At 40.6% G+C, this 14,056-nt stretch overlaps 1 protein-coding gene across 6 annotated transcripts in view; it reads right to left on the reverse strand.

Moving 5' to 3' along the window:
* Positions 1 to 1,417: 1,417 nt before the first annotated feature.
* Positions 1,418 to 14,056, reverse strand: part of ST3GAL6 (ST3 beta-galactoside alpha-2,3-sialyltransferase 6) — an 83,521-nt gene continuing 70,882 nt past the window's right edge. For all 6 annotated transcript variants that reach the window (XM_061628255.1, XM_061628252.1, XM_061628251.1 and 3 more), the window contains 3 exons: positions 11,179 to 11,316; positions 5,957 to 6,109; positions 1,418 to 5,680 (listed from right to left, as the gene is read on the reverse strand). In XM_061628255.1, the coding sequence (XP_061484239.1) occupies positions 5,594 to 5,680; positions 5,957 to 6,109; positions 11,179 to 11,316 (378 nt within the window). In that variant the 3' untranslated portion in view covers positions 1,418 to 5,593. The remainder of the gene's footprint in view (positions 5,681 to 5,956; positions 6,110 to 11,178; positions 11,317 to 14,056) is intronic.

Genomic DNA, 14,056 nt, shown 5'->3' on the forward strand with positions numbered 1-14,056 from the left:
TGTAGCTGGCAAGAATTTGGTAACATGTGCCTCTGAGCGTATGGTGAGTGGTGGCAACACCTGTAATCAGCCCAAATAATAGAAAGAAGATATGTCCTGTGGTGATCTTGTTTTAGCCGGGAGGAAGCAACATTATTAAGACAGTTGATATAGTTCAAATGGTCACTTTAAATATGTCTGATTTACTTTGCAATTTTAGTGAAGTTTTCTATAGGAAATCATTTTCTTTTGCTTTTGTTTCTATGAATATGTGAAGTACAGCAACACTTTGCAAAATTTATACTAAAAAAACTCCAAACATAATTGTGGAATAATGGCACTGACTTCTGCAAAATAGTCTCCATTGGACCTCAGAAGTGTCTCAATTTCCACAAGATAAAACAGTGTGAGGTGAAATATATTCTAGCAAAATTCTAGGTGTGCTCTATGTTTTTAATTGATCGTGAATACCTTGCCTTAAATAAAGTGGTTTAAACATAGCAGGCTGAAAACATGCATCCTCTTTTTTCCAACAACTAGAGTCATTGCTAAAGTAGCAGCATATTGTAATCAGTCTGATTTTACATTAAACTGCAGTTTCAGGTCCAACTGTTAATGCACCCAAAATAGAAATAGACCATAACCTCCAGTTTGAAACAAAAAAGGCTGTCATCACCATCATATCACATTGACCAATAAAAAGGCTTTGAAATTAATAAAAATAAATTTGACACAGATTTCTAGGATGAATAATGAGGGAAATAAAATTTTCTAGTTTAGATTCTCTGTAGAAACATTAGTCACACAGGAAAGAAGCAAAGTAAGAAGAACACCAACAAACATACAAAAATATAATTCTCCATCTTTGGAGATGGCAGGTGTTGCCACCACTCACCATATGCTCAGAGGCACATGTTACCAAATTCTTGCAAGCTACACAGCAAGTGGATTGGACTGTGAAAGACCAACCCAAATTGTGTTTGCATTTTGACAACTTTGTAGGGCAGTTCACTATAGCTGCCCAATTCCCCTGCTTTTTAAAGTTTGGTAGAAATATCTGTGGGCTATAGGTACATTCTTAAACCACAAGGTTTTTTGCCTATCAGTGAATATACAGTAGAACATCACAGAAGACTGTTTATAATAGTGGTATGTAGTACTGCAGCAGGAGCTTAAAATGGCATTTACCTGCACTAAGCCGTTTACCTGGGACTAAGCCCCACTGAACTCAATGGGACTTACTTCTGAGACAACATGTACAGGATTCAGCATGCAGTGTGGAGCTGACATTATTTTGATGCAAAAATGAAAGTGGTGTGGTGCGTATTGATTTTGCATCTCATCAGTCATATTGTTGGCAACATGTGTGCATATGTATGCTGTACTGATGCACAACCCAATGTACATATTCTTCTAAAGAGGGCAACAAACACGTGTAGCATTTTAATGTGTTTATTATAACAAAAATAAGTCTCTTTATATTTACAACATTGAAAATTCCACTTTAAACAAAAAATAACAATGGGTCTCAAAATTTGCATCCAGGTGAAACAAAATTGAAAAGTCATCAATATTTTCATTTATCAAGACAGGAATTTACACATACACACACACTAAAAATACTACATTTTAAATTGTAAGAAAGGTAAGAAGGCTTTGGGGGATACAAAAGAAACATTTAAGGTCTACAATAATGTAATAATTACACTATTTAAACTTATCTTTCAGGCCACAATTATGCCTGCTGCTTGATATTCACAAGTTTGATATTAGTACATCAGAACCAAAATACTGAAATCATTTGTGTAAATCTGATCCATTTTCATATTCCAGTATTCTCCTAAATCATTATACTAACTGAGAAAAAATGAAGTTCAAGAATAGTAGTTAACCCCAATATACCACTTGGCAAAGTCAAAGGACTTCACTTTTAAAATAGTGGGATGAGTTAAATAAAATGGTGTTTTTTGATGCAGGACTTTAGATTTCACAGTAGTACTACAGTTAATCACTTAAAACTAAGAAGGAGGTGCGAGGATCCTTTGGCCCTTCAGATGTTGCCGAACTACAACATCCATCAGTCCCAGCAAACATGGCCAACTGTCAGGGGTGGTGGGAGTTGTAGTTCAGCAACATCTGGAGGGGCAAAGGGTCCCCACACCTGCTATGAAGTATGTGCTAAGAAAGGAAACCTCCTCAAGTGTCATTGCATCTGGAGAAATCAAAATCTTGCACAGTCACACTGGCTACGCACAAGCACTGTTGTAGAACCCATAGGGGCAGCAGCCAGGACCCCAGCACCTTGTCAGGATCCACCACTGATGCCTGCCTTGCTGGGGGGGGAATGCTTCCCCCCATCTCTGGATCCTGGGTGCCTAGCTGTCATATACATTCCCCACCATGCCCTCGACATAGCATTGCTCCAGGGCATGGTGGTATATTAAAATGGTGATAAGACTGCTTCATTATTGCTGAGAATGCTGCTTTGACTGGCTGATACCATTGCCTGATCAGTCTATCAATGCCCAGCAACAGGGGAGCTCCTCCACAACTGTATTTTACCCAGAGTTCCCTTGGAGTCTGCCCCGGGACTTCACACAACAGTATCAGAATAAAAGTGGAATTGAACAGAGTGGCCTGAAAAAGAGTTGAGAAACCTGAGGCCTTACAGAAGAACAGGTATATTTGTGAAAGACAAATCAAAGTAATCATCAACCAACATACGGGTTTACAAACATATCCTAAATGAATGCCAGCTTTTAGATGTATAAATGCACTCATTTATATCTTTGCAAACTGGCTATACAGTACAATTGTTCATTTGTTATTATTTTTGTTCACTTTTTACAGATGGGAAGGACTATTCCAGATACAAGTCAATGAGAGAATTCTCATATATATATATATATATATACACACACACACACACACACACACACACACACACACACACACACACACACACACACACAATATATGTGTGTCTGTGTGTGTCTGTGTGTGTGTGTAAGACAGTTTTGAAAGCAACAAACAGAACTTCACTCAAGCTTGCTCTGGATCCCTAGAAGGATTCCATTAATCACCTAAAATATACATAAACACACACACACACAGGGTCAATGTCTGTATATATTTTTTTTCTACTGGCTGTTGGGTGTATACAGAAATCATAATGGGATCAAAATATTTTTCTTTTAACAGAGAAAAGCAGTCAGTACTCCAAGGGCAGATAACTGCCTTATCACATATGTCATTTGTCAGCTCCTATCTGCTAAATCAGAGTCAAAAGCTATATACAGTAGGTATAAAACAATGATATTAAAAGGGGGCCTTAAACAAACACTGCAAAGAAACTAGTAGCTTATAGAAGAATATCAAGCAGAAACCTTAAATGTTTTCTGAAAAGTCTTATTAATGAAAAAAGGGTTTTTAAACCAAAACCAAATAGACCCAGAAACTTAGGATCATCTTCCTTGAGAAGAATCATTGTGATCTTTGGGTTAGACAATTTGGGAGCACACACTTGTATTTGGGTGTGAAAGGATGTTGAGTGGGTCCAGTGGAAGAAGCTACAAGTTTGGAAACAGAATTTGTATCTACCAAGAGGAGCTTTCTAAGGGCGAACATAACATTTGTGTTTTTAAAAAGAACAGGGATTTTGCAAGTGCACACAAGCACACACAAAAATCACATGGGCATTTTTTACTCTTTTAGCTTCTCTGAATATGGCCCTGTAAAGATCCTAGAGTTCTATCAGGCCTTACTTAACTGATTTGCTGCTGGAAAAATTACAGGCTAATCAGCTCTAGGTGTGCCACCAGTTTTTACTGGTACTGTGTCTGTACCTCTGACAGCAGCCCAACATGCCAGAAGGCAAGGAGATGAAGCGTTGGCTCTCACTTTATCTTCATATAAAGAAAAAGCTTCATGTGCAGTGTTGATAAATAGTGCAAACACACACAAAAATTAGAGACATATGTTACACTCCCTGCAAGGATTGCCAACTCTTTTTTTCTTAGTAGGGCTCCTCAGCCCTTAACAACTGGAAAACAGTCAGCAATTAGGTGGTGAAGCTCTGCCACCACCCCCCGTGTTGAGTTGCACCTGTCTGGTTTCCAGCCCTACTATACTAAGTGGCAGGTATCAGGCAGGGGAGGGCCACCATTTGTTGAGCTTCTTCTTCTCCCTGCTTTAAAGCTGTTAAGCAAATAGAGGGCACATCAGGGGAAAGCCTGTAAAGTGAGCTTTGTTCATTCACTTAGATATCTCTGAAATTTTCCGGCCAGTTTTTGGTAAACTGTGAAAGTGAAATCACCAACAATGTGCATCATTTAAAGAGCAGCTCAGCTATTAAGACTTTCCTCATAGGCAAAGACCCCAACATCACGTTTGAAACTTAACAGTGCAGGAAATTAAAACAAAACAAAACAAAAGGGTGTCACGTATTTGCTCAACTAATCTAAAAATGAACAGCAGAAAAGGGTTGTCACATACTTGCATAACCCCTCAACATTTATTACCTTTCAGATCACATGCAGTACTGTAGTTCAGAAATTTTGATTTATGGCTTCTTATGATGATTTAAGAGAATCCTGAACCACTGACTGTTTGGAACAAACAACTTCAGTTCTGGAAGCATTCAGAAGATGCACCATTGGTCTCCAGGTTACATTGTAAGCATCCACTGCAGTATCTTGGAGACAGATGAATTACCTCATGTAGAAAAATATGTTTCCTGTTTTGAGACGTAGGAATTTCAGAGCTGAGCAACTGTTTTAGCTTCACCAGTAGTACCATAATTAAAAAGGCTCATCTCTCAAACAAAATTTTAACAGTACCAATGAAAATAAGATGATCAACCTCGGGCCTCCCATATTACTCACATATTAAGTATACAGCAAGCAACAATGCTGTGAGTGGACCATTATATTTGCTGTCTCTATCATAAGTATTGAGTAGCTCCTTAAGGAATGTTTGCATTAGCTCCTTAAAAAAGCCAGTGCTTGTAGCTGTCTTCTAAACTGAATCAACCATAACGTAAACTACTTCCAGCATGTCAAGTGTCCTGTAATTGAATGAAGATTCATTCATGGGCCCCACCACACTTTAATTTCTCTTTTAAGCTCCCTCATTTTCACTCATGTTCACATTTGACAGAGGACTTTGTATACTCCCCACATCCAAAATGTAGACCTCTGAAGGTCTAGGATGGTGATAAGTGATCACATGGGAAATGCAAACGGGGTGGGTGGGTGGAGAGCGTGAAGAAGAAAAAAACAGCAACTGAAAACACCGTTTTCTTGTTAATAAAAACAGTACCCTTTTTATACATCTCCACTGTTAGCTGAAGGTTGTTTCTTCTGTTATAAAATCCACTTGTGTCAATTAACTGGGGTGTTTGGTTGCTGGTCTAATATCAACCAGGCAGAGGCATTCTTCTGCATTTGCTACACTTGGAGGATATGCATAGCATGGCTTTCACAAGTCTCTTCTTAAATATCTTGGCAAATAGCTATAAACACTTTAAAAAAATAAGAGTCCAAATTTAGAAAAAAGAGCCCCCCACCCCACCCCCAATCAGTCTTGTGGAGAATAGCGATTACTCTTCCATAATTTATTCTTCTGTGAGATTGACCACAATGCTCCGGTCCACAAGTTCCTTCAGAAACCTTTGTTCAGCAGAAATGTCATGGTATTCACTCTGCGCAGAACAAAAATAATACAGAATTTCATAAATAAAAGTGAAAAGAGGTATTTGTTTCCTAATTCTGGGGCCTAATCAGGAGAATATTAGGTATCCTCAAATCCTAAAGAACAAGGGGAGCCCTCTGGCACAATTTGGGATGTAGTAGAGGACTGCAGGAGATGGGAGGGGTTCTGTGAAACTCAAGCACTCTCCCTTTCTGATAACACAAACCCACCATTTTATAAAACCCAATCAAAATTAAATTAAATATGCATGCTAATAGCACATTACCTGAATCATCAGAGACATGGTGTCATCACCATAATAGTGCAAAGAACTGTTTCGGTCCTCAAAATTATACTTGAAGCCTGCCAGGTGAACTTCACTGCATATATGAAATGCAAAAGCAATGGCAATTAACCCTGTTGTAGGATGCTTGGGTTTCTAAAAAAGGAACAAAACACAAGCTAAATAAAACAAAAACGTGATTTGTAAACACATCCACCACACAAGCACTGCACATCAGTGCTTGGCTACTTATTAAACAGAACTAAATGTTTTGCTTAAACTGAACACTTATTTCAAACTTCAGAGAATTAAAAGCCATATTCTGGACTCCTTTATTAGTTTTACAGCTTAAAAAGAATGTCTATACTTAGATTGCTGCAGCTTATATTACAGTCAACATAGGATTACATCGTTGTTAGGAACATCCCAAATGTCACATAATCTCTAGCAAGCTTTCATGTTTTCCAGAACTCATCTTTAGGCTGGATATTAAGCAAAATAACAAAAGGGACTTTTGTGATCCAGACTAAAGAACTCTGGTGAACTCAAAAGCTTGCTCACTAATTTAAGTTGATCCTTAATATGTGTGTGTATGTGCGTAACCATACATCATATCATATTGACTCCCAGATGGTGGCTTGGGAGCCATGTAGGTACTAAATTATACATGAAAGTCTTGTGGCATGCCTTGGCTCAGCTATGCATTTCCTCCTCTGCAATCAGGGCCAATGCCAGAGGGTGGCCAGGTTGGGCCCTCGCCAAGGGCCCCTGCAGCCCAGAGGGGGCCCTGAAGGGCCAATCCTTAGGATGGGAGGGTGGCACTCCTGTTCGAGGCCTGCAATCCGACCCTGCCATGGATCATGGAGATAGAGCTCCCAGACACCCGCAGCAATAAAGAAAGCATGGGCTTAGATAGCACATGACACAAGAGGTTAGGTGGGGCGCGCAGGCTGGCTCATTAGCCCCACACCACTTGTATGGGTATACAACACCACAGTGTTGGGCCACTGTGCCTCGGGCCTGTAAGGCTGGTGCTCAAGGGCCCAGTCATGCCTGGTGACAGCCCTGTCTGCAATGGCTGCTCACTTCTTCAGCCAAGCAGCTGCTATCTTGATATCAAAAGGCAAGCATTTCAAAAGTGATTAATAATTATGGGCCCTCTCAATAGGTTCTTTGTTAAGCACTTCACTGCAGCTGCCAAAAACTGAGGAATACAAACTCACCAATCACAATCCAATAGCTATATTGCTTAAAACCTGAAGACCAAAGACCATCACTCCACCCACAAGCAGCATTTGTTTTGGGGAGCTTTAATTGAAATTTTCTATTTAAAGAATGGTTTACCAGACAGACAGCACTCTTTCCTTCCATTCCTTGCTCTTTTATACTAAATGTCCATCTGCCCTTTTACAGGGCTCAAATCTCACCCGGGTGTGCCAAAATTCTGGGAAGCAGCCACTTGTTCCATCTTTGAATAATTTGCTCTCCTGGGAGAGCTGCCAACCTACATCCACAAAGCGTTTCTGGCTGATGCTAGAGACATTCCTGTTTTGCCAAGCTCTGGAGCGGGGAAGTTCTGGCATCTGTTGGAGTTGCTGGTAGGACTTTTATTAAGGCAGCATGTCTTAATCAGTAGATAAGCTAATCTAAAGCTTTAATTAATTAATCTGTGGAAAGGAACAAACTTGATGAATTGGGAGTCAAAGGGACAGCTATTTATTTTTAATGCTCTGTTGATTCTAGGGTGTTACTATAATTAGGAGCAAAAAGATAATATTAAAATGGGTCTTTCCATCAAACAATAGTCATGTTTTGCACATAACACTAAACCATTGGATTTGCATGCTTCCAGCTCCAAGCCCCTCCTCCACCCCCCACCCCTCATGGTTGGGACGACTATGCAAGAGCTGAGGTTCACTTTCAAAGAATCTCTGTCTAGTGATATACTCGAGCCATGGATCCTGTTCTGGGGTTTTTGTTTTGTTTAATGGTAACTTTCATAACAAGCCAAATTCCACTCATAGGTTAAGAAGCTAGCTTGTTAAATTAACCATTGTTTGTTTTAAACCAGCATTCCTAAATTGAATGTTACACTAAGGCAGAATGGGGGAACCTCTGGCCCATGATCCTAATTAGGACCATTACAGGTTCCACTTTGGCCCATGAGGCCATTCCCCCCAAATCCAACTCCACCTGCCCCACACCTGATGTCACATCAGCAACCCTAAAGTACGGTCCTGATTGTGCATTGGCAAGGGATGCTTTCTGTTACAACCATTCAGCAAGAGCAAGCCAGATGGGACCAGCTGTTCTCCGAGTTCCCCATGGGGAACTCCCTAGTGCAGCCAATCCCATCAGAAAGCAACATCTGAAGTAAGCACCGATCAGCTTCAGGCTCCATGGCACTGACTGCACCACAGTGTTTCCTGTGGGTAACTCTATAGCCAGCCGATCTTTGCAGGAGCTTGCAAAGACCTGAGCAGAGAGCCCTATGCAAACAACCCTGTTTGGCGCTTTGAAGCACCAATGGTCAGGTGATCAACAGGGCTTCAAAGCACTGTTCAAGGCTGTTTGCAAACCATGTGTGGTGCTTTGCAGTCCTGATGATTGTGGGGATTTCAAAGTGCCCTGTCGCCCTATGCAATCGTGATATCAGGTTATTGATAATTGGTTGGCCCTGCCCATCTGTCAAATTTACTCCATATGGGGAAGGGAAGATAAGGCTCTGACTTGCTGTCCCAACCTAGTTTCCTACCCCTGCACTAAGCCAAGATTTTTTAAAACTGACGTTAAACTCTTGTGAAATTTTCATTCCAACAGTGTAGGGGGAGGAGAGTGGAAGGTGAACATGCAAGCCAAATGCTTCACTTGGGCTCACTGAGGTCATCCATGGCATACTAAATCCTGATGTAGCATTATATGAGCCCCAGGACAGCGAGTGGTAACCTGAAATGTATTAAATTCTAAGTTACTTTACATTACGAACAATATCTCAAGAGAGTCCCTGTGAAAAGATTTTAGTAATATACACATTTATTTAAATGCAATGAATCAAGCTGATCCTTTAAAAGGCAGATGATTATTCAATTACTTTTTTAAAATTGGTTGACAGCCCTAGTTTTTATTGTTGCTGTTAAACTTGTCATTGTTTCTGGTTTCCATTTAACACACAACTTTGATGAAAAACAGTATATAATTTTTATTAAACAAGCAGATTAAATCGGTAGCTGATCATATTTAAAACAATCAGTTATAAGGCAAGTCATAAGTCTTAAGTCATCAATAAGTTCTTATAAATACTGACAGTAAACAACAATTTTAGGCATGCCCTCACAGGACTGTGAAGAAAAAGGGGGGTGGGATGAAGGAGAAAGAAGGAAGCATTGAGCTCAGAGAAGGAAAAGGCAGATATAAATGTAATCATTATCATCACCACCAGTGTCGTCATCTTACTATAATGTAAAACTGTCACTACTTTCAGGACAATGAAATCCACACAAAGCTTTCTGGTGTGAGATTAGCCCTATTCAGGCATTTAATAAATCCTGCAATACAACAAGGGAGTTGGGAGAGTGGGAACAAGCATGCTAGTTTCACCTTTTGTTGCGTCCCACAAGTTGGAGGATGATTGTCTGAAGGGGGAAGAATGAAGGTCAGTGGAGACTGTGGTGTCTTTAGGTTATATGGTTTTATTTACACATATATACAACCTGAGCATAAGATGGAAGGGTTTTTAGCATTAACACTCCAATAGATCTTGCTTCCCCATTAGGCTTCTAGGGGAGGCTCCCGGAAGCTATAGCTTTGGATTCAGCAGGAAGAGCGAGGCAAGCCTCGATGTGTCTTTCCAGCTTCACATCAGACTTAACACACACACCAAAAACTGGGGGAGGGAGGGGAGATCACTCTCCTGCAAGAGTTCCTATAGCAACAGGACTGCCTTGGCCCAAATCTGGTCTATCAGCTGAACAAAGTAACTAGAACTATGAAAGAAATTGATTTGACCAGTTCAGCAGATCTAATATGAACTGCATATCTACAGATAACAAAATCACAATCTGGAAGGTGATCCAAAGACATCATCCATGCCAACCCCCCAATCCTATAACACTAGCCTGCTTCTAGTCTTCATTGTGGAGGCTCACCACATGACGTAGAACCCTGGGGTTCCTACTGTACATGGCAATCCTCCTCAAGAAAAAGCAGGATCCTGCCAACTCATGGAAGGCAACAGAGATGGGAACAGAGTTGCCACATTCATTCCCATTCTCCCCTCTCACATGTTGCATTTCCAGATTTGTATAATGTCCAAACAGAGTTATTGTCAAGCATCTCCCTTGACTACCATTTTCTTAGATGCTATTGGAATAATCAATGTAAGATATTACTGTGACGATCCCACCAGCTGGCTCTACCTGTGATACTCCCACCAGGGCCACCACCTGTTAGGATCTCATTTTTTATTTGTTCTCTCACACGCTCCAGCACAGATCTCACAAGATCCCACTGCTAGGCACCACCACCAGCCAAGCCCTGTAAACAATACTGCTAGAGACTTCACCTTAGTCTCCCTATGGCTTGTTACTTTGTGTCTGGGTGCCCTTGCTGTCCACAACCCCCCTGTATCTTTGTCTATAAAGCATACAATCCTGGGTTGCTCTGGATACTTGACGATGTTACAGTATCTCTCTTCACCGCTGCCACCATTTATTCAATACTGTTTCCCTCCAGCCTTGGTAATTACCCTGCCCTCCCTTCTGGTCTGTGTATCCCCAGCCAAGGATCAGGCTTTTGGTAAACCAATAAAAGTATTTATGTGATAACACCAGGAAATAACAAGATTTCTTTAGGAATGTTCAACAAGCGTATGGTTTCATATAGTGTCACTCTTTATGTTTCCAGTCTTATATATTCTGCCTAAATACCAGCCAAATATAATCCAACCCTCCCTCAGAACTCTGCCAACCAACTCATCCAAATAACTCTCCACTCACGAGTCTCTCAACTCCCTCAACAACTCCCCCACAACTCCCCCTGACTCAACTGTCATCCTCTCATTTATACCTTCAGCCATTCAAACACTCAGCCAATCACCATCCAACATTCTCCAGCATTCTAGCCCATGTACTCCCCCCTCTCACTCAGTCACTTACCATATATCGCTTAATAAACCCGCACTTACCATATTTACAGATATTAAATACAGGGACATCACAGATACTTACTTCGTGCTTGGAGAGCGCTGTGGGTAAGTGCAGGAACTCGTATGCTGTTTTCTTAATAATGGTTGGATCAAGGATTCTGATTTGGTTGGCTTTATATATCATTTGTGTTGCTGGTTTTTTCCAAAAGGCATTTGTTCTCTATGGAACAAAGAGCTTGTCATTAACATTTCAAAGCTGTACCTCTGTAACAGCTTGAGCACCCAACTGGTAAATCAAGTAAGAGGTAGGGAGGTTACGAAAGCACACATCATTGGGATAGATGTTGTAAAGGAAAGAAACCTCACACTGTCCCACCCTAAAAGAAGCAGCCCAGTTATAAATGCTTTTCATACTTTGGGACCAGTCATCCTGCATTCCAAAAGACATTCTGAGCATCAATGTTTCATAGTCATGAATTATGGGAAAGGGAAACAAATGAATCAAGAATTTCTTATAATGTGAAAACAACTTGATGATCAAGTTCTTTCACGGCCACAAAAAAAATAAAGTTGTACAACAGAGCTGATCAGAAATGGAATACACTGTTCTAGGGATTTGTAGGGAAACCACATGATGTCTAATATGATGTCTAATTTTATATTCACCCCGAAGGTCAAGAGGAACCACTGAAAAACAGCCTTTCCTATTATGACACCATTTTAATAAACACATATTTTACATACTTTATCTAGCTATATATCTGGAGAGAGTAATGTTTAAAAAAAATTCACAAGCCTGCAATTTTGGGTTACAATGACAACAATGGCCTTTTGGGTCCTGAAGGAAAACATATCACCATTTGTTTATCTTTCCACTTCAAGGAAAGAACCACTCAGAACTTCGGTGATTACACTGATTAGCCTATATATTATTTATTGATCATTTTAATGTTTCTTGTAAACCACCTGGATGTTTCCTTACAAGAATCCTGTAGTTTAAGAGTGCCGAGAGTCCATAGCTCTGTGAAGTGTAAACTACAGTTTCCAGTATTCTAGATGGGAAGCCATGTGCTTTAGTTGTGCATTAAATGTAAACATGTATGATGTGGATATCAGATCTATGGTTTCTGGTGCTGTCCCTTGGCCTACACTGGAGGGTTTGGGAAAACAGACTTCCATTTTCAAAGTAGCACTACATTTTGACCACAGTCAACTCTCTTGTTTTGATTTGCAAGGCACATTACAGATGAGAATTTTGATCACTATCAGTTTTAAGTGGGCAAGAGAGAGCATGAGGGTGGGGGATAAATGTGCAAGGAATACAAGATAAAACTTCAATGCAAATATTTTCTGAGATAGAAAACAACATGAAAAGGGATGCAACAGTGCAAGAACATCTTAAGTGTATTTCTTGCACAAACTCAAAGAAGGGGACCACGGCCCATAGCAGACTGCCGTTCCAGACAATGGGCATAGATTGAAGATCTGTTTTGCTCCAAAGTTATGTGTACAAATAAGCTCTGCTCTTGTATCAAAAGAGGGTCAGTAGATGGTAAGGGTTTAAAAAGTCTTAATTCATTCATTCATTGGCGATCACTCGTGGCTGAGTCTTCCAAGATAAGGTCTTTAACGGTGGGTCCGTAAGTGACTGTGGAGGCCAATTCTGGATCCACACAGCCTCCCACAGTGAGGACATTGGTTTCCAGATGGAAGATGGCCATGATGAGGATTTACTTGATGTGCCTTCCGCTTAGCTCTGCTCTTGTATCAAAGGAGGGTCAGTAGATTGTAAGGGTTTAAAAAGTCTTAAATGGCGATAGTGGCTCAAACTTTTGTTGACTCTTACCATCAAGGCCATTTCCCTACAACCCGTTTCCCCACTTCTTATTTCCCCAAATAATCTGCTGCAAAATAATGGATTTACACTTTTGAAAGAGGGTGAGAGAGAAGGAATATCTGGACCAGTTTTTGCCAATGTGGCGTCGTCCAGAAGTTTTGGCTACAACTCCCACGATCTCTGATCATTGGCTGTGCTGGCTAAGGCTGATGGGAGTTGTAGTCCAAAACTTCTGAAAGGCACCAAGTTGAGGAGGGTTGATCAAGAGCTTCCCTAACTAATATAGGGACATAGGGAGCTGCTTTCCACTTAGTCAGAGCATCAGTCCATCTGTCATAACCACTGACTGGCAGCAGCTCTCTAGGGTTTCAGGTGGGTGATTTTCCCTACCTGGAGATGTCCAGAATTGAACTTGGGACCTCCTGCATGCAAAGCACATGCTCTACCAATGAGTTACAGCCTTATATGTCTGTATAGGAGATCTTGTGTGTGTACGCAATGCACATACGTTTTATAATAATTATATGCAATGTTTATACTAAATATTAATACTAATGGGGATGTTCTGTGCAGTTACCAATTGTATTTTATGATATCGTAGTTGTTGTCAAGAATGCCTGGTTTAAAAGGTTAAAAACTAAAATGGTTCTGAGGCAAGGAATGGTGGGGGGAAACATCTTGTCTGAAATGGGGCCTCTGAGAGGCCATGAGATTGCAGTTCTCACAGCTGAAGCTAGCTGAAGCTACAAGCAAGAACACCTGCTTATCAGTTGAGACTAGTACTTCAAGGCCAATCAGCCTGGGAAGGTTGGTGACCGTTAGGCACAAAAGCTCCAGAAGATTTCATCATCAGAAAGCCCCCTGACTGGCTAATTAATTCCTGGCTGTTGCTGGATATTTTCCAATAAAAATAGGATTCAGACCTTAGCCTTTGTTCCTCAATGTTCTTGATGTTACCTTATGTTGAAGTTGCATGTTCCATCTGCTATCCAGGCTATACATCTCTGGGAAGATATGGAACCATGCAGTTATTTTGCTGTTTACCTCTATTGTAAGTATAGATTAGGCTGGACAGTTTTGTTATTTTTATCTGTGACTGTAACTCTCTGTATTTTACATGGCC

This window comes from Rhineura floridana, chromosome 5 (assembly GCF_030035675.1).
Source record: "Rhineura floridana isolate rRhiFlo1 chromosome 5, rRhiFlo1.hap2, whole genome shotgun sequence".
NCBI lineage: Eukaryota > Metazoa > Chordata > Lepidosauria > Squamata > Rhineuridae > Rhineura > Rhineura floridana.